Source organism: Culex quinquefasciatus, chromosome 1 (genome assembly GCF_015732765.1).
Source record: "Culex quinquefasciatus strain JHB chromosome 1, VPISU_Cqui_1.0_pri_paternal, whole genome shotgun sequence".
Taxonomy (NCBI): Eukaryota; Metazoa; Arthropoda; class Insecta; order Diptera; family Culicidae; genus Culex; species Culex quinquefasciatus.
Window position 1 is genome coordinate 35,848,198 of NC_051861.1, and position 25,870 is coordinate 35,874,067.

A 25,870-nucleotide genomic window follows, 5' to 3' on the forward strand; every position below is an offset into this window, starting at 1 on the left:
TAGATTTGCGTGAAACTTCGTCCTAAGGGGTAACTTTTGTCCCTGATCACGAATCCGAGGTCCGTTTTTTGATATTTCGTGACGGAGAGGCGGTACGACCCCTTCCATTTTTGAGCATGCGAAAAAAGAGATGTTTTTCAATAATTTGCAGCCTGAAACGGTGATGAGATAGAAATTTGGTGTCAAAGGGACTTTTATGTAAAATAAGATGCCCGATTTGATGGCGTATTTAGAATTCCGAAAAAAACGTATTTTTCATAAAAAAAAACATTAAAAAAATTCAAAAAATCTCCCATTTTCCTCTACTCGACTGTAAAAAAATTTGGAACATGTCATTTTATGGGAAATTTAATGTACTTTTGAAATCACAATTTTTAAAACTTTTTTGTTTTTTTTTCGATGAAAAATACGTTTTTCCGGAATTCTGAGTACGCCATCAAATCGGGCGTCTAATTTTACATAAAAGTTCCTTTGACACCAAAATTTGGTTGCAAATTATTGATAACACCTCTTTTTTCGCATGTTCAAAAATGGAAGGGGTTGTACCGCCCCTCCGTCACGAGATATCAAAAAACGGACCTCGGATTCGTGATCAGGGACAAAAGTTACCCCTTAGGACAAAGTTTCACGCAAATCGAAGAGGGGTCGGGGCAACCTTTTCCGATTTCGTGTGAGTTGGTAGAGAATTACCCACACGATTTTCTATGAATAATAATGTATTCTGTCGTCTTTTGAGGATACGATACTAGAAAGGCGAGAGAAAGAATGTCAATTATACCAAAATAATTAGAATGCAGAAGGGACAAGCACAGTAAAAAAAGATAAAATGGCTGTTAAAAAATGGCAATAGTTTAACCTCGATTTTAAGTAATTTGTTGAAATAAAGATACAAAATAAAGTTGCATAGCAGCTATGCAAATTTCACCCCACTTGAGCAGTTCTCTACGCAATCGGTCTTTTTTATTAATTTTTGCATTTTTTAATCGGAATGTAACATTTTTGGTGCCTTCAGTTTACCCAAAGAAGCCATTTTGCATCATTAGTTCGTTCATGGGTCATTCCAGGTAAACTGAGTACAGTTTTGTACTCGACCTTCACCGATTTGGACCAAACTTGGAGGGAACGTTCATCTATCGATAGTTAACAGAAATCCCAAGTTTGGTGCTGATTGGACCATCGCTCTTTTTTTTTGGCACCGCCCTCTTTTTGACGTTTTTCTAAAAAACTTTTTTTCCTTTTAATCATAACTTTGCAAATACTTGAGCAAAAGACTTTCTACAATGTGCATTTTATAGATAATTGTCCAAGGACTTCGATAAAAATAAAATTTTAACCCTTAAATGCCCACTAATATTATATTTTAACGTTTTAAGTATTAAAATTCCGTTTTGACAAATTTCTTATATTTTTATTTGTTTTATTTTATCACCATCGTGTTCCCCGGATAATTTTACATAATGATCAATGAAGACCTCAAACTAAAATGAACTATTGGCAAGATACAGCGATTTTACTGAAAAAAAATTATTTTACGCAGCACTCGGAAGTATATGGTGTACTAGCGTGTCCCAAAAAAACACGATGTCGAGGAATTCAATGTTCTCAGTTCTCAAATGATAGAAAATCATGTTAGAAACAACTCTCTCATACATAAAAACTTTCGGAAAAATTGTTTACCACGTTCCCTGGGCATTTTTTTTGAAAAAAAGTCAGTTTTTTCGACAATTTCACAAAATCTGCTTAGAAAAAATGGAAAATTTTAAAATTTCAAATAGCCTATACCATTAAGTGATGGTCTGTGGTCCAATAAACAAGTTAATGTATCGATTTGGCCTTTTAAAACCCTGTTTTCACTTTCCCGGTAGCTTTTATGTCGAAAAATACGAGTTTTTGCTTTACTTTTTTTTAATCTTTTCCCTCGGTATTGAACACAAAAATTTCCTCATATGTGAGAATACATGCATTTTGTAGGAAATTTTCCGCCGAAGATTTTCGTCTAAGCAACTTTGAAGTTTCATCAACTCTGAGCTGAGATATTCCAGTTTTTGTGAAGAAAGAATATTGAATATTTGAAAATGTTGATATTAATCATCATTGGCATACAATATTAAGGATAATTTAAGCCTAATTTGAAGTGCGGCTGTATCGCATCTGTTTTAAACATGATTGGTTCATCCTTCAATACTAAGGGCCACCTGGTGTTGTTTTCTCATGGCACACTACGTGCTAAATCAATGAATTACTTTTAGCAAATATCTCATATTTAGAGCATTTTGCATTTAAACCAATCGATGCACGTTTGCTGTGTTTCCATGGATACAAATAAACAAATAACAAATCGATGCATCTCTTATGCTATCTAGATAGGAAAACCAGTAAGCTTAGTACAAGAGCACAGGGCATCGAAATATATGGTTCGATTGTACGGGGTTGGCAATTGTCCACGCTCCATCCAAAAAAGTTTTTTTTATGGACAATTGACCATGAGAAGGGGAGGGAGCTGAGATTTAAAAAAATGTCTACGTGATTAATGGATGGATCCCTAAAGAGTAAATTCCAAATATTAGTGATATTTTTAATTTACCTGAACATCGGATTTATCAACAGGAGTTATAAGAAGGGAGTGTAAACGTTACGTTGTGGTTCAGATCACGGAAATGCGTACAATTGAACCTTATATTTGTTATTTGATTTGCTTAGACGAAAATCTTCGGCGGAAAATTTCCTACAAGATGCATGTATTCTCACATATGAGGAATTTTTTGTGTTCAATACCGAGGGAAAAGATTGAACCGGGAACATAGAAGCGACATAAAAGCTACCGGGAAAGCGAAAACAAGGTTTTAAAAGGCCAAATCGATACATTAACTTGTTTATTGGACCACAGACCATCATTTAATGGTATAGGCTATTTGAAATTTTAAAATTTTCCATTTTTTCTAAACAGATTTTGTGAAATTGTCGAAAAAAACTGACTTTTTTTCAAAAAAATGCCCAGGGAACGTGGTAAACGATTTTTCCGAAAGTTTTCATGTATGAGAGAGTTGTTTTTAACATGATTTTCTATCATTTGAGAACTGAGCACATTGAATTCCTCGACATCGTGTTTTTTTGGGACACGCTAATGGTGTACTTTTAAACAAAAAGGGAAAAATCCCGTATAGTTCGGTTTTTATATGTGAGAAACTTATTTCGGATTAGTATTCATAGGACAGAGTGCAGCGCAAAATCAAACTTTTTTCAGCAAAATCGCTGTATCTTGCCAATAGTTCATTTTAGTTTGGGGTGTACATTGATTATTATGTAAAATTGTCCGGGAAACACGATGGTGATAAAATAAAACAAATAAAAATATAAGGAATTGGTCAAAACTGAATTTTAATACTTAAAACGTTTAAATATAATATTAGTGGGCATTTAAGGGTATTTTTTTATTTTTGTCGAAGTCCTTGGACAATTTTCTTTAAAATGAAACCTGTAGAAAGTCTTTTGCTCAAATAGTTGCAAAGTTAAAATTAAAAGAAAAATAAGTTTTTTAGAAAATCGTCAAAAAAGAGGGCGGTGCCAAAAATGGAGGGATTGTCCAATCAGCACCAAACTTGGGATTTCCGTTAACTATCGATAGATGAACGTTCTCTCCAAGTTTGGTCCAAATCGGTGAAGGTCGAGTCCAAAAGTGTACTCAGTTGACCTGGAACGACCCTCATATAATTTTCGATACCAATTTGGCAGCTGTCCTTACAAAAATGATGTATGAAAATTAAAAAATCTGTATCTTTTGAAGAATTTTTGTGATCGATTTGGTATCTTTGGCAAAGTTGTAGGTATGGATAAGGACTACACTGAAAAAAATGATACACGATAAAAAAAAACGTCATTTTTAATTTCACTTTTGTCACTAAAACTTGATTTGCAAAAAAATAACACTTAAAATCTGAAACATTCGTGAAATTTTCCAATCTTTTCGAAAACAATATATTAAAAAATTGAATCAAGACCAACACTTCAAAAGGGCGTGATATTGAATGTTAGGCACTTTTGAAATGTTAGGCTTGATTTAAAATTTCACGAATGTTTCATGTTTTAACATTGAAAATTGGACCATTAGTTGCTGAGATATCGACATTAGAAAATGGTGGGTGGTTTGGGTCGTATCAACAAAGTTCAAAAAAGCAAAGTATAGAGAATTTTCTCTGTGCATTAATTTAAAAAAATGAATAAATGAGACTATTTTCAAAAAAGATTCTTAAAAATTGCTATTACTTGGGCATTTATGCACTATGGGCCATCTCCATACAAACAGGCGGCCAAATTATTTTTTTGCTTTTTAAATGTTTTTCATACAAATTTGGGTAATTGTATGGTACTGAAATGATATACGTCGATTTTTATGACTCTTCATGTTTTTCAATAGTTGATTGTTTATAATAAATAGTCTTTTCATACATTTGCAAGTGCAACAGAATTGCATATATGTTATATTGCAAGTTTATATTATTAAATTATGGATAAGCTAATACATCCCCACTTTATGGACACAACCCCTCCCTCCTCTTTCTTTTACCCCCCTCCCCCTCTCCTCCTACCCTCCAACAAAATTTTGTTAAGTGTAATAAATTCATTTTAAGTCAAATATTTATTATTTACTGCTGTGTGTTTCTTTTTGTGAGTCCATGCCATATAACTTGAGACCCCCTCCCCCCCCCCACCCTTACGGGCATAAATTGCGAAAATTTTAATTGTTAAATCAAATAACAGAAAAAATAATTTTATTCAAAATATTTATTATAAAGTAAAACGATAAAATATAAACCATATTCTTAAAATTCATTTGATTATAGAGTTTGTGACAGCTTCAAGATATGTTAAAGGTACTTTTTATGATGGTTTTGTACTAACCAACATAGAACTTAAATGTGGATCAGTTTCATGGATTGATCGCAGAAATTCATCATGCTAAGTCAACATTTTGATGAATACTTTTTCCGGTATCAAACTGAGATTCTCCAGTTTCGCTTGAGAAACTTCGGTACGAATACCTTATTTTGACTAAGGTACTCAATTTTAAATATAGGCAACAGAAAATTCCAATAAAGTCATTTCGAACTTCTTGAAACCAGGTATTGATTTTTGAAGCGACAATGCCCACGAAGTAGGTAGCAAAGCAAGTGAAATAAACGGGCGCATATGTAGATTGCAGCAAATTTTGATAAAACGTAAATGTTCAAAATGGCAAATCTCCGAAAACGCAAAAAATCGCAGGCTGGAAATTTCAGCAATGTTAGATTATAATCCAATCTTTCAAGTGATCTTAGTTTCATGTTTAGCATCGGTTAGCAAAAAAAGTACTCGATTAACAAACACAAAAAATATGATTTGTCAAAAAAATGCTCCAGTTATTTGATGAAAACTTCAGTTTTTGGTTTGGAAACAACATTTTATCTATTAATAGTTTCAAAGCTTATCTCATTACCTTTCCAACGATGTATATTTGTCCTAATAAAACATTTAATATAACTGAGCTATGTTAAAATTAAACAATCAGCCTTTTTTACGAAAATCGCAAGTTTTTTACTCCATTTTTTGACTATCAGCTTGCGTATCTCCGTAATGAACAAACTTAGAGCTTTGAAAATTTGGATTTTTCTTAGTTAGAATTAGTGCGTCCATCCCGGGAATTCCCGGGACAAAAATCCCGGGATTTTTCCTAAACCGGGAATTCCCGAATCCCGGGATTTTTTGTAATTTGTCCCGGGAATTCCCGAAATTAAAAAAAACAATTTTTGGTCTGGAAATTCAGATTTGGTTGTGGAAATAGATGAACAATTGAATACCTTATAATCGATAATAATTTCAAAGCATTATAATTTATATTCGGCAGACATCAGCATTAATCAGCTATTAAGCCATTTTTTTGCACGATATTTTGAATTACTTTTGTTCAAACAGGAACATAACAAAAATTCCACGGAAAACCGGTTTTCAAATTTATCACTCTAAAATCTCCTCTTTACCTATTATGACTGTATTCCTGTGTTTTCCTAGTTGATAGTAACTTGAAGATAATTTTTAAAATATGTTTTTTTTGTAAAAGTTTTTTTCAAGTTGAACTTTTGAAAACTAGTATCAGTAAGTATTTTTTCTAGCGGTGAATTTATTAAACACATGGATGTTTGCAAAAATTCCATTCAAATAGCGTTTATTCAAAAGCAACTTGTTGTAAAACTTATTTTTTCCAGCACTTGTCGTATTTATAATTTACTTTTTCATAACAACCAATGTGCCAACAGTTTCTTATGTACATCAGACATTTTGAAAAAGTAATCGATATTTACCCCTTGTTGTGTAATCTTTTATTATATAAAATATAAAATATAAAATTCAAAACTTATCTAAAATTTTACATTGATTAGTGTCAATTTATTTGTTGTCGCCTCTTGTTTTTTTGAAGATATTTTCAAAGAAATTTTTCAAGCTTCTCTGGTCATGTCTTATAAAAAAGATATGTATATTTATATAAGCCATATTTGATTAGAATCACATTGTAGTTTATTTGAAATCCAAAGCACAACAATGAACAAAAAAAAATGAATTTCATTTAAGCTATAGAAAACTGCCGTCATTGTTTATATTGCAGTGTAGAGTATCACCAATTAATTTGATTCAGTTATTTCTATGATTTCAAGCTTAAAAACATATCAAATATAATGAAAACATAGATTTTATGACTGTTTCGAAAATTTCCCGGGATCCCGGGAATTCCCGGGATTCCAAAAATATTTTTCCCGTTTCCCGGGAAATACAAAACCCGGGAAATTTGGACGCCCTAGTTAGAATGTTTACTTTCGAGAAAAAAATACCAAAAAATATTTGGAGAAGGTCACTTTTTTGAAACTTGGCCACGCAATGTACCATAGTGTTATGTATCCTGAAACATATAAAAAGCAATAGTGTTTTTTTTGCAAATCAAGTTTTCGTGACAAAAAGTTTAATAAAAAATCACCAAGTTTTTTACCGTGTATCATGTTTTTTGAGTGTAGTCCTTATCCATACCTACAACTTTGCCGAAAACACCAAAGCGATAAAAAAAAACCTTCAAAAGATACAGATTTTTGAATTTTCATACATCATTTTTATACGGACAGCTGACAAATTTGTATGGAAAATTATATGGACAAACTAATGATGCTAAATGGCTTCTTTGGGCATACCGAAAACACCTTAAAAGTTTAGCCGGATTAAAAAATACAAAAAATCACCAAAAAAAGATCGATTTTGTGAAGAACTGCTCTGTTCTAAAACGTGCTGTCCCTATTCAGACTGTAGTCCCGATTCACCCCAGATGACGGTACCGTAATTTTGTCCAACCGATGTTTGGCTTGTCCCAATATCCCACGCCAACATAAAAAAAAACACATGAATAATGTGCAAGTTGTGAACCCCACCAGCATGACCCGGGCGACTAACAACAATCGCCGTAAAACTTTCGTTTATGAGGCCGGGTGGCTGTTTGGTATCCTAGGAAGCCAATTGCGCGATTTGTGTTTTGATAAGCTTTCGACTCCAAAACAAACCTCGTCCCTCCCCGTCCCTCCTTGCGTGTTGAATACAACATTGCATCCAAGCGGCGCGAGGGGCGTGCCAATGGAACTTTGTTTTTTTTTCAATCGCGATTCCGCGAGACATGCTTTGAATATTTGACTTGGTTTTGATATTTGATTGAAGTTCCGTTGCAGTGTGCGATAAACAGTTTGGGGGGGGGGGGGCGTCGTTTAGAACGAGGTTTTGTAATGTAACACGTAGGTACGTGTCGCGAAGGTACGTCACGTTCGTGTTGTTGATGTTATTGTGGGCGATGATTCCTCGAAAGGTAGTTAACCTCTTTTTTTTGCAGGGGATTGATGTGTCTGTGCAATTTCCTGATAGCTGATAGTTGTAAAGTTTTGATTTAAGCAATGCAAGAGATTGGCATGTGTGCAGTTTATGTTAGTCTTAAAAGATTTTAAAATATTTTCTTTTATTTTAAATTGAGTTGAGTTGATAAGTTGTTGAGCTCATGGTTTTATGTTCATTTTAACAATTTTTTATGAAATCGATTCGGAAAACCGAAGAAACTTACCCACAAACAATGAGTTGGTCTAGTTCAGGCGATCCAACAAATACCATGCGACATTGTGCCACTTAGACGAGTAGAACCGGTTGGCGGTCTGGTCTGCAAAAAAAAACAAAAAAAAGAACATTAGAAGAAGACATTCATTAAACACGCTAAATACATAGTTAGCACGGCCAATTGGTCACACCGTTGCTGGTTAGTTACTCCAACTAAAATGATGAATTAGCAGTTCGGACTGCTGCTGAAAGTAAGCATCAATCATCGTCCCAAAGTTTGATTGCTGGTTTGCGTTACCCAGAATTGCCGACTCTTCACGCATAATTAATTTTCTCTCTGAGGTTCAAATCAAATCAATCAATTTTCGGCTGAAGGCCTCTAACGGAGATTGCCGTTGCTTTTACAACCTCGAGCCCATTTATGGCACATTATTGTGATTGTCTCATAACGTTAATGAGTCAATTTCGCTGTAATTCAACCGGCTCGCCAAATTAAACCTCTCATTATCGCCCGCTCATGATCTGTTTATTGTTTGTCTTTCGGAAGTCGGCGAAAAAAAACCTGAAATTGCACCTCTCTCACTCTGACATGCAATTGCTCAGGGGAACCAAAAATAAACAAAACTTCGCATGCTTGCCGTTCACCCGCCTCATTATATGGAAGCCTTCATCGCCGTTTTCATCGCGGTTTTTGTTTTTTTTTTTTCTTAATTGTTGATTATCGAAAACGTCGTATTAGATCAGTCAAACGGCACGGCAGCGAAGCGAATGCAAGTCATCTCTCGGAGCTAACTGCGATCGAAGAAAGTGAGAGGGGTCAATTAGCTGTGGAAAATTTAGTTTTTGTCAAATTAATTTTGTCTTTTTGTCTTTTTTGTCTTTTTTGTCTTTTTTGTCTTTTTTGTCTTTTTTGTCTTTTTTGTCTTTTTTGTCTTTTTTGTCTTTTTTGTCTTTTTTGTCTTTTTTGTCTTTTTTGTCTTTTTTGTCTTTTTTGTCTTTTTTGTTTTTTTGTCTTTTTTGTCTTTTTTGTCTTTTTTGTCTTTTTTGTCTTTTTTGTCTTTTTTTGTCTTTTTTGTCTTTTTTGTCTTTTTTGTCTTTTTTGTCTTTTTTGTCTTTTTTGTCTTTTTTGTCTTTTTTGTCTTTTTTGTCTTTTTTGTCTTTTTTGTCTTTTTTGTCTTTTTTGTCTTTTTTGTCTTTTTTGTCTTTTTTGTCTTTTTTGTCGTTTTTGTCGTTTTTGTCGTTTTTGTCGTTTTTGTCGTTTTTGTCGTTTTTGTCGTTTTTGTCGTTTTGTCGTTTTTGTCGTTTTGTCGTTTTTGTCGTTTTTGTCGTTTTTGTCGTTTTTGTCGTTTTTGTCGTTTTTGTCGTTTTGTCGTTTTTGTCGTTTTTGTCGTTTTGTCGTTTTTGTCGTTTTTGTCGTTTTTGTCGTTTTTGTCGTTTTTGTCGTTTTTGTCGTTTTTGTCGTTTTTGTCGTTTTTGTCGTTTTTGTCGTTTTTGTCGTTTTTGTCGTTTTTGTCGTTTTTGTCGTTTTTGTCTTTTTGTCTTTTTGTCTTTTTGTCTTTTTGTCTTTTTGTCTTTTTGTCTTTTTGTCTTTTTGTCTTTTTGTCTTTTTGTCTTTTTGTCTTTTTGTCTTTTTGTCTTTTTGTCTTTTTGTCTTTTTGTCTTTTTGTCTTTTTGTCTTTTTGTCTTTTTGTCTTTTTGTCTTTTTGTCTTTTTGTACTTTTGTTTGTACTTTTTGTTTTTTTTTTGTACTTTTGTACTTCTTTTTTGTAAAAAATGTATCCTTCTTTTTTAACAGTTCTTGGGTGCATCGAAAGTAACAAAAATATCACAAGAAAGAAGCCATACTTGTCCCAAATTCAAGTTGCATTCTCTTCACACTAACAAACCCCTCCCTTACAACTGTGTGCATTGTTCTTGGTGGATTTTTTTTACTGTTCGATTACGCTTAGTGCGTCCATCCCGGGAATTCCCGGGACAAAAATCCCGGGATTTTTCCAAAACCGGGATTTCCCGAATCCCGGGATTTTAAATAATTTGTCCCGGGAATTCCCGAAATAGAAAAAAAAACAAATTTTTTATTCTGGAAATTCAGATTTGGTTGTGGAAACAGATAACAAGTTTATTACTTAGAAATCAATAAGAATTTTAAAGCATTAAAATTTTTACTCGGCATATATCAGCATTCATTTGGTTTATTAGGGAAAATTGTTAAAATTTCGAATATTTTCTATTTAATATATATTTTTAAAAGCGTGGGTATTATATTTACGTATTTTACATATATTTATGATTTTGAATTTGAAAAAAAAACATATAACATTATTTTTCATCGAATTAAGGCAGCTGTTGATGCATTTTTTCCATAATGTTTTGGTTGACTTCATTAAAACAGGAACAGATTTCCAAATTTATTGCTTTAAAATGTCCTGTAACTATTCTGAGTGTAGTGTCGATTTTCCCCAGCTGGCAGAAGTAACTAAAAGGTATCTTTTCAAATACGTTTGAAATAAAACATGAAATTAAATCTAAAATTTGCATTAACCGGTATTATTTAATTTGTTTCTGCTTCTAGTTTTTTATTACATTTTCAAAGAATTTTTTCTGGCTTTTCTAGTCATTTCATATACAAAAATAAATAAAAGAAATATAAAAGAAGTTCAATTTCAATTTGAATCATAATGTACCGTCATCAGGGGTGACATTAGGTCTAGGGGTGAGATTGGGTCATACAAAATAGCTGAAGTTTGTATGACCCGATCTCACCCCCCAAACCCAATGTCACCCCTAATGACGGTATTTAAAGTTGTGGTTATTTTATAATCCATAATGTTGTGTACATAATTTTTTTTTTAAGTTCCTTTTGAACTATCTAATAATTGCTGTCCTTTTTTCGATTGAAGTGTAAATTATCATCAATTAATATTTTTGAGCTTATTCTATAATTTTAAGCTTGAAAACATAATCAATATGAGCAGTTCTCTACGGAATCGGTCTTTTTTCTTTAATTTTAATTTTTGTATTTTTTAATCCGGCTGAAACTTTTTAGGTGCCTTCGGTATGCCCAAAGAAGCCATTTTGCATCATTAGTTTGTCCATATAATTTTCCATACAAATTTGGCAGCTGTCCATACAAAAATGATATGTGAAAATTCAAAAATCTGTATCTTTTGAAGGAATTTTTTGATCGATTTGGTGTCTTCGGCAAAGTTGTAGGTATGGATATGGACTACACTGAAAAAAAATTATACACGGTAAAAAAAAATTTGGTGATTTTTTTATTTAACTTTTTGTCACTAAAACTTGATTTGCAAAAAAACACTATTTTTAATTTTTTTTATTTTTTGATATGTTTTAGAGGACATAAAATGCCAACTTTTCAGAAATTTCCAGAATGGGCAAAAAATCTTTGACTGAGTTATGATTTTTTGAATCAATACAGATTTTTTCAAAAAAATCGAAATATTGGTCGCAAACATTTTTCAACTTCATTTTTCGATGGAAAATCGAATTTGCAATCAAAAAGTACTTTAGTGAATTTTTGATAAAGTGCACCGTTTTCAAGTTATAACCATTTTTAGGTAACTTTTTTGAAAATAGTCGCAGTTATTCATTTTTTTAAAATAGTGCCCATGTTTGCCCACTATTGAAAAAAATATTTTTGAAAAGCTGAGAAAATTCTCTATATTTTGCTTCTTCGGACTTTGTTGATACGACCCATAGTTGCTGAGATATTGCCATGCAAAGGTTAAAAAACAGGAAAATTGATGTTTTCTAAGTCTCACCCAAACAACTCACCATTTTCTAATGTCGATATTTCAGCAACTATAGGTCCGATTTACAATGTTAATATATGAAACATTCGTGAAATTTTCCGATCTTATCGAAAAAAAATATTTTCAAAAATTTAAAACCAAGACTTACATTTCAAATGGGCGTAATATTGAATGTTTGGCCCGTTTGAAAGGTTAGTCTTGATTTTAAATTTTGAAAATATTTTTTCGAAAAGATCGGAAAATTTCATAAATGTTTCATATATTAACATTGAAAATCGGACCATTAGTTGCTGAGATATCGACATTGAAAAATGGTGGGCTGTTTGGGTGAGACTTAGAAAACATCAATTTTCCTGTTTTTAAACCTTTACATTGCAATATCTCAGCAACTAAAGATCGTATCAACAAAGTCCGAAGAAGCAAAATATAGAGAATTTTCTCAGCTTTTCAAAAATATTTTTTTCAATAGTGGGCAAACATGGGCACTATTTTAAAAAAATGAAAAACTGCGACTATTTTCAAAAAAGTTACCTAAAAATGGTTATAACTTGAAAACGGTGCACTTTATCAAAAATTCACTAAAGTACTTTTTGATTGCAAATTCGATTTTCCATCGAAAAATGAAGTTGAAAAATGTTTGCGACCAATATTTCGATTTTTTGAAAAAATCTGTATTGATTCAAAAAATCATAACTCGGTCAAAGATTTTTTGCCCATTCTGGAAATTTCTGAAAAGTTGGCATTTTATGTCCTCTAAAACATATCAAAAAATAAAAAAAAATAAAAATAGTGTTTTTTTGTAAATCAAGTTTTAGTGACAAAAAGTTAAATAAAAAAATCACAAAATTTTTTTTACCGTGTATAATTTTTTTTCAGTGTAGTCCATATCTATACCTACAACTTTGCCGAAGACACCAAATCGATCAAAAAATTCCTTCAAAAGATACAGATTTTTGAATTTTCACATATCATTTTTGTATGGACAGCTGCCAAATTTGTATGGAAAATTATATGGACAAACTAATGATGCAAAATGGCTTCTTTGGGCATACCGAAGGCACCAAAAAAGTTTCAGCCGGATTAAAAAATACAAAAAAAATCGAATGACCGAAATCTCAGAGAATTGCTCATATAATGAAAACATAGATTTTATGACTGTTCAAAAATTTCCCGGGATCCCGGGAATTCCCGGGATTTTAAAAATATTTTTCCCGTTTCCCGGGAAATTCAAAACCCGGGAAAATTGGACGCCCTAATTACGCTTCATTCTACTCCGCTTAGATGTTGGAAAACGATCGGAAATAGTACTCGGATAGACTATTATTGGGTCGACGCCGCCATCCTCCGTTACACTGTGGCACTACATAGAGTATTCTAGGTAGCTCTAGTATTTGCCCAACGGGAAGCTCTCGAGTCGATTACGAGCGAGTGAAATATGTCTGGCTTCTTGTTCAGTCAGCAAGCTGTTGGGGGAAGGTGGATCTATTGTTGACAGGGTTCAATAGTTCAAAATTTAATTGTTCAAGTGCTCAAGTGTTCAATTGTTCAAGAATTCAAGTGTTCAAATGTTCAAATGTTCATGAGTTCATGACTTCAAGTATTCAAGAAGTAATGTGTTCAAGAGTCCAACTGTCAACATTAGGTACTCTCCCCCTAACCACGCTATCTACTCACCAACATAGTGCACACTTCAATTGTTTTGCATACGCTATACCAGAGGAGTATTTACGAGCTGTTTTGTGCGATACATCGCGCGGATCGTCGCGCCACGACGACCCTCAAAGTTGTTGCTGCACTCCTCTCGTGTCTGGTTTTGGTTCTGGTTTTGGCCTCCCATGGCATGATGGCGGCCAGAACATCCCACCAAAGCCGTCAGGCCAAGAGTGATATGCGGTAAGCTTTTATGCATCGCGCTATTATCCAATTTAGTTTTCACGCCGCAATCAATCAAGCACCCCAGGCCAGAACTGCGTGAGTCATGAGACGGGCTTCACGACTCTCACGATCAGGGGTAATTTGGCGAAACTGGATCATTTTGAAGTCAGTGGAAACGCTCTCTGTTTAGAGGTCTTCTAAGAGGTGAAGTAACTTCCAGTCGGTTTTGGGCTAAGGTTCTACTCTGTAGACCCAGATATTGACCGAGTTCAAAGATATCCAAAAACTTTCAAAATACCACAAACTCCAGAAAACACCAGGAAACTCCGTCGTAACTCGATTGATCCCCTTGCCTGAAGCGTGTTATCTTCGCTGACATTAATCGAGTTTGACTGTTGAACGTCCTGCTCGGAATTGACGAATGACACGAGAGGTGCGACCTCCTCTAGCTCTAAGCAGCATTGAATCGCTACAATAATAGCTTTTGCATGTACCTATCGTTAATACCATAAAAGTGAATTATTAGCCGGAGTCTCGCGCTCGTAACAGCTCCGGTTCCGGACCAGTCAATCAACGGTGGCGCGCAAATCAATGGCCGGGAACCTCCATGGCCAATAAAGCATCGCGCGATTAATGGAGTTTCGGTTCTTTGCAAAGAGTCAAGCTGGTGCAGCGTGATGTATGCAGTTGCAAGGGGGTTTTCGAGGAAGGAAAGCCAATCAATGCACTTTGAAGCTTAACTTTTTGATTGAGGTTTGGAAAATGTTTTGGGGGGGATGGCATGTATTTAATTTGCAACATAAGGTAAGTTCTCAGGGCTTACAAAATTTGCTGTCAGGGAAAAATAACGATTTTCGTTCATTTTGATCCTCAATCATTTTCATGACATGAACATGGTTAAAAATATAAAATTACATAAGCGTAAAAATACAAAAAAAACAAAAAGACATAAACAAAAAGACAAAAAGACAAAAAGACAAAAAGACAAAAAGACAAAAGGACAAAAAGACAAAAAGACAAAAAGACAAAAAGACAAAAAGACAAAAAGACAAAAAGACAAAAAGACAAAAAGACAAAAAGACAAAAACGACAAAAAGACAAAAACGACAAAAACGACAAAAACGACAAAAACGACAAAAACGACAAAAACGACAAAAACGACAAAAAACGACAAAAACGACAAAAACGACAAAAACGACAAAAACGACAAAAACGACAAAAAGACAAAGACAAAAAGACAAAAAGACAAAAGGACAAAAAGAAATAGAAGGAAACTTTTGTACTAGAGATCGGCTTGAAGCGAAGTTTCAACATGATGTCATCGAATTATTTTCAGTCATGTCTCTTAATTTCATTCACATTGCCATTAATTATTTATGATATATCCACAGCGACAACCTCAGTCAAAGTCCAGAAATAACTTCACATTGTTTGTACCTTGTCACCACAAAGCAAACACGTCATACCACAATACCAAAAACTCCTTACTTTTTGTGGAGACCGATTAGCATGTCAATTTCACCGTCATCGCCGCCGTTCAGGCGGAAAGTAGCTATTAGAAATTCCATAAATATCGCTTTATCAACACCTAGATCCAGCTGGCGCGGCAAGCCGTTCACAGACCAATTCATGTTTTTTTATGTCGCTCTATAAAGATTTTCCAAGCTCTTCTCTGCGGTAGTGGCGTTCCGAAAATAGCAGAATTTTCCCTTTTCTCACTATCGTCGCCGTGTTAAACGGTCCTCTTAAGTGTGCTGAGCTATTGACTGTCGATAGAATGTGGTTTTTGGAGAGGAAAGCTACTGAAGCGTGACTCGGATTGAAGACGTAAATTGTTCAACTTTAGTGCATACCTTTTGGAGTCTCGAAATGCATACTTGAGCGGCGATTCCCAACGGAAATTCAATATCTCACAAGTCTATCCAACCGTGAGCGAAACTTGATCTGTGCGAAGTCACCTCGCAGAATCAATCAATCTTCCAGCCCAGATCATCGCTGCATCGTTTCCGTCATGTTGTAATCCCAGCTCATAGCTGATCTATTCCGCAGCTGGCCAGCTGGCGCGCAGTGCTGGAATTCATCTGGCAAATCGCCTCCAATCAAGCGGATAAGCAGATCGGACTCGAGATGGTAGGGTTATCAAACTATAATCATAAACTCAAATTTCTGGTAGCGTCGAACCTTGGAAGGCACGGCGACGACCCTACCATCTAGCATAAGCATAAGCATAGGTGCCCACCCGCAGTTGCTACTCCGTTATTGACCAGGACCTCCAGAAGTTACATCCACGAGCCGTGGAAGATAAGTGGGAGCTATCTTTCCTCGCTTCGCAACTTCTCAAAGGCCCCTATCATGCTGATCAATACCGGCGCCGGCCACGACCAGTGGTAGAGTCACGGGGAAGTGGATGGGAATGTTAGTCCGATACTTGAGTGATAGAGACCGCCCAATCGACTGCTTCTCCGACAAAGTAACACATGAGTTTTGAGGAGGTTAGTCGATGGGTATGAGGTCAGGATTCACGAGTGGCAGTGATGTGACCATGAGCATTTTGTTTATCGGTTGAAATTTTTAAATCTTAGGCAGCCGGCTGCGGAAAGATAAACTAGTAATGATTTAGAAAGTTTTTTTAATCGAACGCGTGCCAACCGAGCATTAGTGCTATGGGCTGGACTTATCAGTATATTTTTACTGTTTCTACAATTAAGATAACGCGAGCAAATTTCAAATATCCTCGCAGCACACAATACACGACAAAAATGCGAAACAAAAGGCACACGCAAAAAAAAATCACTTTTCACTCCGAATATTTTTTACGACCACGCGCTCCCTTTGTCAATTATGCACTCCACGGCGACGACCCTACCATCTCTACCGCAAAGTCCATTGCGACGACATTCCCCATTTGCAAATGATGACGGCTGGCGGTCGGCGAGGATTAATAGATTCGCCATTTAACTGCAAATCTGCAATTGTTGTTTTTTTCGCAACTCAAAACTGCGCCCATCCGAAACGACTCGCGCAACTCGTCGGCTGTCACTGGGCTGCCATGTTTTTGTTTCCAGAGGGTGTCTCCATGGCTTCCGTGAGTACGTACGAATGTGCAGGCAAATTTCGTTCCATTAAATCACGCAAACAATAGCTCAATTATCGCGCCCAGTTGTGGCGCGTTACGCCTGAATGGCGGCAAAATGTGCGGGGCGAAATTTTGCGGCGTAGAAAGGGTTTGAACTTGCTAACGTGCGAACAGATGGCGCCATGTGTTAAGGTATCCTTAAAAATAAAGTGTTTTTTTTTTCAATTTTATGGACGTTGTTTAATTAGATTTTAAACCAGGAAGATTTATCTTTTTAGAAAAAAAAACAAATAAGCTGTAGGTATAATGCTATGCAATGCTATGCTCAAAATTGCTGTAGTATAGCAACTCTTAATCTGTAACATGTAATGCCTTCGTATTCAGTCTATGGTTTGGTCAACGAAGTACGTATTGTCGACCAAACTTTGGATTACATGAAACCTTGAGGTCTGAAGCTTTACTAAGACTAGTTGAATCTCGGCTAAAAATTCTCAAAGTGTCATGAACATATTCATTGGAATTAGATCAAATTGAAAATCAAATTTCAAATTTTAAATCAAATTTTAAAAATAAATTTTCGACTTAGTTTAAGTTTTAGGTTTTAGGTAAAGGTTAAGGTTTGAGTTTAGGTTTAGGTTTAGGTTTAGGTTTAGGTTTAGGTTTAGGTTTAGGTTTAGGTTTAGGTTTAGGTTTAGGTTTAGGTTTAGGTTTAGGTTTAGGTTTAGGTTTAGGTTTAGGTTTAGGTTTAGGTTTAGGTTTAGGTTTAGGTTTAGGTTTAGGTTTAGGTTTAGGTTTAGGTTTAGGTTTAGGTTTAGGTTTAGGTTTAGGTTTAGGTTTAGGTTTAGGTTTAGGTTTAGGTTTAGGTTTAGGTTTAGGTTTAGGTTTAGGTTTAGGTTTAGGTTTAGGTTTAGGTTTAGGTTTAGGTTTAGGTTTAGGTTTAGGTTTAGGTTTAGGTTTAGGTTTAGGTTTAGGTTTAGGTTTAGGTTTAGGTTTAGGTTTAGGTTTAGGTTTAGGTTTAGGTTTAGGTTTAGGTTTAGGTTTAGGTTTAGGTTTAGGTTTAGGTTTAGGTTTAGGTTTAGGTTTAGGTTTAGGTTTAGGTTTAGGTTTAGGTTTAGGTTTAGGTTTAGGTTTAGGTTTAGGTTTAGGTTTAGGTTTAGGTTTAGGTTTAGGTTTAGGTTTAGGTTTAGGTTTAGGTTTAGGTTTAGGTTTAGGTTTAGGTTTAGGTTTAGGTTTAGGTTTAGGTTTAGGTTTAGGTTTAGGTTTAGGTTTAGGTTTAGGTTTAGGTTTAGGTTTTGGTTTTGGTTTTGGTTTTGGTTTTGGTTTTGGTTTTGGTTTTGGTTTTGGTTTTGGTTTTGGTTTTGGTTTTGGTTTTGGTTTTGGTTTTGGTTTTGGTTTTGGTTTTGGTTTTGGTTTTGGTTTTGGTTTTGGTTTGGTTTTGGTTTTGGTTTTGGTTTTGGTTGGTTTGGTTTTGGTTTTGGTTTTATTTTGGTTTTGGTTTTGGTTTTGGTTTTGGTTTTGGTTTTGGTTTTGGTTTTGGTTTTTTTTTGGTTTTGGTTTGGTTTTGGTTTTGGTTTTGGTTTTGGTTTTGGTTTTGGTTTTGGTTTTGGTTTTGGTTTTGGTTTTGGTTTTGGTTTTGGTTTTGGTTTTGGTTTTGGTTTTGGTTTTGGTTTTGGTTTTGGAGAATTTCCGTTGTCCCATTAAAAAAGTGGAGCATCAACACTTACTGGCTTCCAAATCCTTTTCCTTTCGTTGGAGTTAGTTTTATTTTCGATTAAAAAATCATATACATAACGAAGTCCCGCCTGCAATCCGCTGAAATCATCGTTTAGAAGCATCACTCTATTACCCACAACAAAATTCTTGGGAAAAAATATAAAAATCGCATTGAGAACTACATTTGAACATCATTAATATAAGTAGTTTATGCAACATTTTTTCAGCACGAGTCGTACATTTATCCAACGAGGTTCACCGAGTTGGATAAATACGAAGAGTGCTGAAAAAATCAAGTTATGCAACGAGTTCCATACAACATTTTTTGCAATTCCAAAAAACACAAACTGAGTGAAATTTTAAGTTAAATTTTCATGTATTTTGTCAATAAATCGTTTAAATCAAAAAAAATGTTGAAAAGTATTACTTTTCGAAACAAGTGCTGAAAAGTAAAACTTTTCTGCATTTATTTTGAAAAGTGTTGCTATTCGATTCTGTTATGATTGGTACAGAAAAGTAGGCTATTTCGTCGCTCAAGAATGACAGGAAAAGTGAGTAGTTTCACGGCGGAATTGCAAAAATGAGTATTTTCGAAGATCTTTGGGGGCATTCACAAGCACAGATTAAAAAAATTAAGTAAAATATCTTTTTTTTAATTAAGAACGAAAATGGATCACATTGAAGAGTAAGTCACCGAATCGATCCCAAAGCTAACCTCAACCTGTCCAAGTTACGACAGCCAGCCAAGACTCCAATTTGTCCAGCGGAAGGAAATACTTTGAGGGCAGTTTGTCTACAAGGCTTATAATAAAAAATGCGACTTCCACGCCGCCAAACATACACTGCAGCATACGGATTGACCTGCTTAGGCCGTTTCGATTTTTCTTCGTTTCGTCTGGTCGCCGGTTCTAAATATTGCCTGATGGTGGCGCATTCTTTGGAGACCAGTAAAACTCTAGTACGTACACAAGCTGACCTTTCGAGGTTGCTTGGAGGGGGTCCTCGCCGTCGTCGTCGTAACTTGGGTTTATTAGTTTGGACAGCAGCACCTCGGTGTTCCATTTGCCAGGATGTGTTCTGCCAAGATATGGGCCAGGAGATTGCGCGACGGAGGACAAGCAGAAGGTATCCTTTGCCCTTTCTCACTTCGTCAGATAGTGCAGGGTTAGGGTATGCTAACATGCAAAACGACAGGACACTAATTTATGCAATTGTCGCTCCGGTTCTCCGCCAGAGTCGGAGTCAGTTTCACACAGCAGGGCTTGAACTCATTATCGCCATGGTCGCGCGCGGTTGGGGAGGCGACTTGGCCGAGAACACTAGTAGGCACTGACTTTGGAAGTCCACAGAAGAAGGCTCTGCACGAAAGAAAGTCGTTTGCTAATGAACGAGATGGGAGGTTCAACGTTACATTTTTTATTTCTCTTTTAAATATTTTTTGAACAGCAAAGAAAAACATTTCTTAACAGTATAGAGGGTTAGAATTGCAATGACATTTGATATGAGCACCTTGTTGTGTGGTTTGTTGTCACCTTCACGACCAACTTCCTCCGGATCCTCCGTATGACCGACTACACTCCAAAGGACTCGTCCATGGTGTTGGAATTCCGTCTCCCAAGTGCTTTTTGAGTCACGACGGACGACCGACGGAATGTGTCGTGTCATGTCGAAATAACCACAATCTGGCCAAAACGACTCAAGTGTTGGAATGATGAAAGGTCATCGATGGAATGGGGTTGTTTGCTTTTGGAATTATTTTTTGACATCCGAAAAAGTCAACTTAGGAAATCTGTTTAAATCTGAGAATAAATTTCAACAAAATAATAAGAAAACTCTAAATTGACCGTAAATCAATCCGCTTAGGCAACTCCACAAATCGATACCAGAAAGTCCGTATTTTTTCGTGGATGTCAAATAAGCTACTCATTAGAGCGAACAGCAAATCAGGAAAAAAAACCCAAAATGACCGCCGAACCGAATCGGAAAATTTTCAGAGGCGTGACGCCACCCGGCCAAAGTTGAGTGTGAGGCCCGACCAGCAAGTAAGTAAGTAGGTAATACATAAGTAGACCATAGTTGCCGGCTTTCGTTGATGGTCTTGGATAATAGTGTGTACGCATAAGAGCAATAAACGCACACCCGAGCTAAATGCACAAACAGTCGAAGAAAAGCTGCTGGCGCCATCGAGTCGTGTTCAGCTGGAAGTGTGATGGAAGCTTTTCTTGATGTGAAGATTTTTAAATTCGAATAGTACAACTTTTTCAAAAGCTAAAGACTTCTAATGACCGTTAGATCTTTAAATGGAAACTATCCACTTGATAATGATGATAAAGTTTTCAAAAATAATACTTATTATATTTCAAAGTCTAAATTGGACCACGCAACACTTTCTGACAAAAACAAAATTCAAAATTTCCGATAAAATTTTTGAACTGATTTTTGCAACCAAACATTATTTTTTGGCCCTGATCTTTACCTGTCGGCAAATCACAACTGCATGAATCCGAGTTTCTCACGATTGTGGAATTCACCAAACCCCTTCAAGGAAATATAACGAACTAATAATTTATTCAAAAAAGAATGGAGGGTTTGTATTTGTACTAACTTAAAACTTCAAACTTCAAACTTCAAACTTCAAACTTCAAACGTCAAACTTCAAACTTAAAACTTCAAACTTCAAACTTAAAACTTAAAACTTAAAACTTAAAACTTAAAACTTAAAACTTTAAACTTAAAACTTAAAACTTAAAACTTAAAACTTAAAACTTAAAACTTAAAACTTAAAACTTAAAACTTAAAACTTAAAACTTAAAACTTAAAACTTAAAACTTAAAACTTAAAACTTAAAACTTAAAACTTAAAACTTAAAACTTAAAACTTAAAACTTAAAACTTAAAACTTAAAACTTAAAACTTAAAACTTAAAACTTAAAACTTAAAACTTAAAACTTAAAACTTAAAACTTAAAACTTAAAACTTAAAACTTAAAACTTAAAACTTAAAACTTAAAACTTAAAACTTAAAACTTAAAACTTAAAACTTAAAACTTAAAACTTAAAACTTAAAACTTAAAACTTAAAACTTAAAACTTAAAACTTAAAACTTAAAACTTAAAACTTAAAACTTAAAACTTAAAACTTAAAACTTAAAACTTAAAACTTAAAACTTAAAACTTAAAACTTAAAACTTAAAACTTAAAACTTAAAACTTAAAACTTAAAACTTAAAACTTAAAACTTAAAACTTAAAACTTAAAACTTAAAACTTAAAACTTAAAACTTAAAACTTAAAACTTAAAACTTAAAACTTAAAACTTAAAACTTAAAACTTAAAACTTAAAACTTAAAACTTAAAACTTAAAACTAAAAATTAAAAACTCAAAACTTGAGTTTTAATTCTTAAAACTAAAATCAAAAAATTAAAAACCAGCAAAAAAGAGGAATCACACGTAAAAAGATTTATTTCAATTGTTGCTTGAATTTTAAACAAATTGTGCAAGGAAAAACAAAAATTCTTAATCTTGATTCTAGAACAGTGTTTCTCAACCGGTGAGGAATTCCCCCCTGGGGGGGAATTTGGCCGTTCTTGGGGGGGAATGACGATGTAATAGAAATCCAATGCGTATTTGTAAAAAATATAAATCTTTGGTTGTATTTAAATAACCTGTGAAGTTCACAATATATTTTAAATATATGGGAATTTCTGTGATAAAATACAACAGCATTTTTTATTGTATTTTATCTTTGCAGGTATTTCAAAAATATAGCTAACAAAACCTAAAATTCAAAAAAGTTTACTCCTTGAAATTGTTCTGAATAAAACCATCATTTTTTTTTTTTAATATTTGCATTCTCTCAAACAAGAGCAATTTTTGAAGAATGGAATTTCATAAATAATTTTATAAATAATAACATTATTTTAAACATGAGCATATTTTGTAATAAATTTAAAAAAATTAGCTTTACTTATATTTTTTTTAATAAATTCAAGCTAAATTTCATTTCCTTTCAAAATGAGAATGTTTTGAAAATATTTTTATTTTATGTCAATTCTGCTTTGGTTTTGTTAAGTTTAGTTTTTTTTCAACTGGGAAGCTTTTTATAAAATATATTTGTGAAGTTTTGCGTTGATTCGTTTTTTCGAACATTATTCAAATTAATTCCTGGGAGTTTTTGCATCGTTTTGGGCAAAATTCCATTACTTTGAAAAATAATCGAGCATCAAATATTAGTTTTTGTAAAAATTATATGAAGTCTATTTTGTATTTTTCTTTAAATAAAATATCAGTCATGATTTCTGTCTGTGATTGATAAAAACTAAAACTGTTAGTGTTTATAATATTGCAACATACAGGAACATTTATAAAAAGATTATAATAAAAAGATTTTTCGGGAGCTTTTCCATTCCATTAAATATGAACAGATAATGAAAATGCATTTTAAAAATGCTGCAAGTATATGTAAATTGTTGCGAGTGAAGAAGTTTCTGCAAACATTAATACCAAAATTATGCATTTGTGCAATGATACCCATTAGTTGGGGGGGAATGATGTTCCTGAAATTCAGCCAAGGGGGGAATGGATCAATAAAGGTTGAGAACCACTGTTCTAGAACATCAAAATTTAAGTATTTTTGGACTTTCACCTTTCAGAGCTAAATAAGAAGTTCAATAACAAAATTGATAATAATTCAATAACAAATCCTGTTAAAATAACAAAAAGTGTTATCATTTTATCCTGAACTTCAACTTCAAGAAGAAAAAATAATAACAGTTTCTGATAAAATAACAAGATTTGGTATTGAAGTGATATTATATTGAAAATGTTTAATAACACGTTAATAAGAGGAAATGTTACACATTTCAAAAACTGACCTAATAACAAGATTTGTTATTCATTTGGTATTCTGACTTAGAAATAAAATTACCATAAATCGCACAAATGAAAAATTTTCTAAGTATCCATAACACAATCAGTTATTATTTTTTCTTTTGTTAAATATGTTAAGATCTTTGGGATAATTTTGTCCAATTTCGTCCGGGTCATTATTTTGTCCATGAAATGGGATCCTTAAGCTAAAGTTATTGTAAAAAGTTGAAATTCTGATAGCTGATTTTTTTTATTATTTGATAAACCCCCTAAGGGACTTAGCTAAAATTGGCTAGAACTATGGTTAATTTTGATTTTGAAATGGGGTCCTTGAGCTAAAATTTAGTTAAAAGTTGAAATTTTGAAAGTTGATTTTTTAATGATTTGATATCCCCCTAAGGGACTTTGCTAAAATTGGCTAGAACTATGGAATAATTTTGACCATTTTGAACAATTTCATCGGGGTCTTTTATTTGACCATAACATGGGGTCCTTAAGCTAAAATTTCGTTATATTCCCTAAGTATTATTTTTTGAGAATTTTCCAAATGTGAATAACAGTCGAAGCTGACGTTGAAGTTCGAGCTGAAGTGAGGCCTCGGAGACGGCATCGGATTCAGATAATTTTCAGCAACTTTTACTTGGAGTCGGAATCTGTGAAGTCTGCAAATTGCAAATAAACAAAAACAAAAACAATAACTCTTTTTGTTATAGAGACATACCAGTTCAATAACAATTTTTGTTATTATGCTGCTCCACCTCTCCGCACAAAATAACAAATCTTGTTATTCCTTCATTGCAAAAACAACAAATTAACAGTTTAAGTTTTTCTTCGAACAAATCTTTGTTATTGATTTTTGTTATTTTAACAACTAATCCGATCAACCCAATAACAGATTCAGATTTTCTCACAATATCATAAACTGACCTTCCCAAGTTATTTCCGTCTGCTCGGGATACTCGGGATACCCTTTCTTCCTTCGATTTTTTTCAGAAGAACATTAAAGGGACATTCAATCATTTCTCAACATATTTTTTATGGAAGTGGATACATTTTAATAAACAAAAGACAAATACATATATCTTAACCCGAGCAGACGGAAATAGCTAGGGAATAACATTTTTTGATTTTTGAAAATACTAGGCCAATAACATTTTATGTTATTTATAACAAGATTTGTTATTCGTCGTTATGATTTTTTGTTCTTGGATTGTTATTGTAATAACAGACTAATAACATTTTTTAGTCTATAACATTTTTTAGTTATACTTCGAACAAATCTTTGTGATTATTTTTTATTATTTTAACAACTATTCCGATCATCCCAAAAATGTTATTCCCAAGTTGGTCTGGCTTTCAATCAATATCAGACCGATAAAATTTTTTGTTATGATAACATAAACTGTTATTGAACTCATATGCAAAAATGAATTTTGCAAGAATATTCTATAACACTTTCTGTTATTTCAACAGTATTTCTTATTGAAATGGCTTCAATTTAGTTATAACCATCTGTTCGGGAATATCAAGGGAATTATGTAAAACACCACAAAGTAAAAAATGTGTAGATTTGAAGGATGTAAAATTTTATGGTGTAAAATTACCTTAATATAGATTGGAAAAGTGGTAAATGCACTCATTTTTAGAGATTACAAAATTGCAAATTTTTTTGAGATAAAATATGTTACAATCCTCAAATTTAATATTACAATGATTTTTGTATCCATGGTAATAATACATTAAATTTTGTGTCAGAGAAAATGTGTAATAAAACCTTAATAGTTTATGTAAATATACATCTGGTAAAGTGTAATTTAATCTGTTCCACAAAAAATTAGGTAAATTACATACTAAGAACTTTTTAACTGTGTATGAGGGTGTCGATTCAACGGGCAAAAATAAGTAACTGTAAAAATTTTGAGCGAAATCGGTTCAGGCTTATGGGTCGCCATAAATCGTTAAAGCTGGTGAAAGAAAAATATTTTCATGCAAAAACGTCTTCTTTAAATAGCTGACAACTCGTCATGGTTAACTCGGATTGTTTTGCGGTCTTGGACAAAATTTGTTGTCATAAAATTTTACGTAAGAATCTCACACTTGACAGTGATCTGACACATTTAACGCCACGCTTTAGACAAATTTTGAAATTTTTTTTCTCCATACATTTTTGCGAATTTTCCCATGCAAACTTCAACGATAAAAAGCTTAACCGATTTGGCTCAAAATTAGGACAGTAACTAAACTAAAATCACACAGTTTAGAAATTCCTGACAATTGCACATTTATTTTTCCCAATTTGATTTGCAAATCAATAGTTGGCAAAGTTTCATAGAACTCAAAAGTTCAATATTTTCAGTTGTTTGAAGTTAAACCTTGTACTGCCAAAAAAGCCATTTAGAAAAAATAAGTATTTTCCTCGCATTTAAAAATTGTTCAAGAAAATAAAATAGCAAAGTAAA

The 25,870-nt window shown here is 33.7% G+C and overlaps 1 protein-coding gene across 1 annotated transcript in view; it reads right to left on the reverse strand.

The window, feature by feature from the left end:
• Positions 1-25,870, reverse strand: part of LOC6046417 (tubulin polyglutamylase TTLL5) — a 116,779-nt gene that overhangs the window by 65,344 nt on the left and 25,565 nt on the right. The window contains exon 2 of the mRNA XM_038249491.1: positions 8,120-8,212. Coding sequence (XP_038105419.1) covers positions 8,120-8,166 — 47 coding nt within the window. The 5' untranslated portion in view covers positions 8,167-8,212. The remainder of the gene's footprint in view (positions 1-8,119; positions 8,213-25,870) is intronic.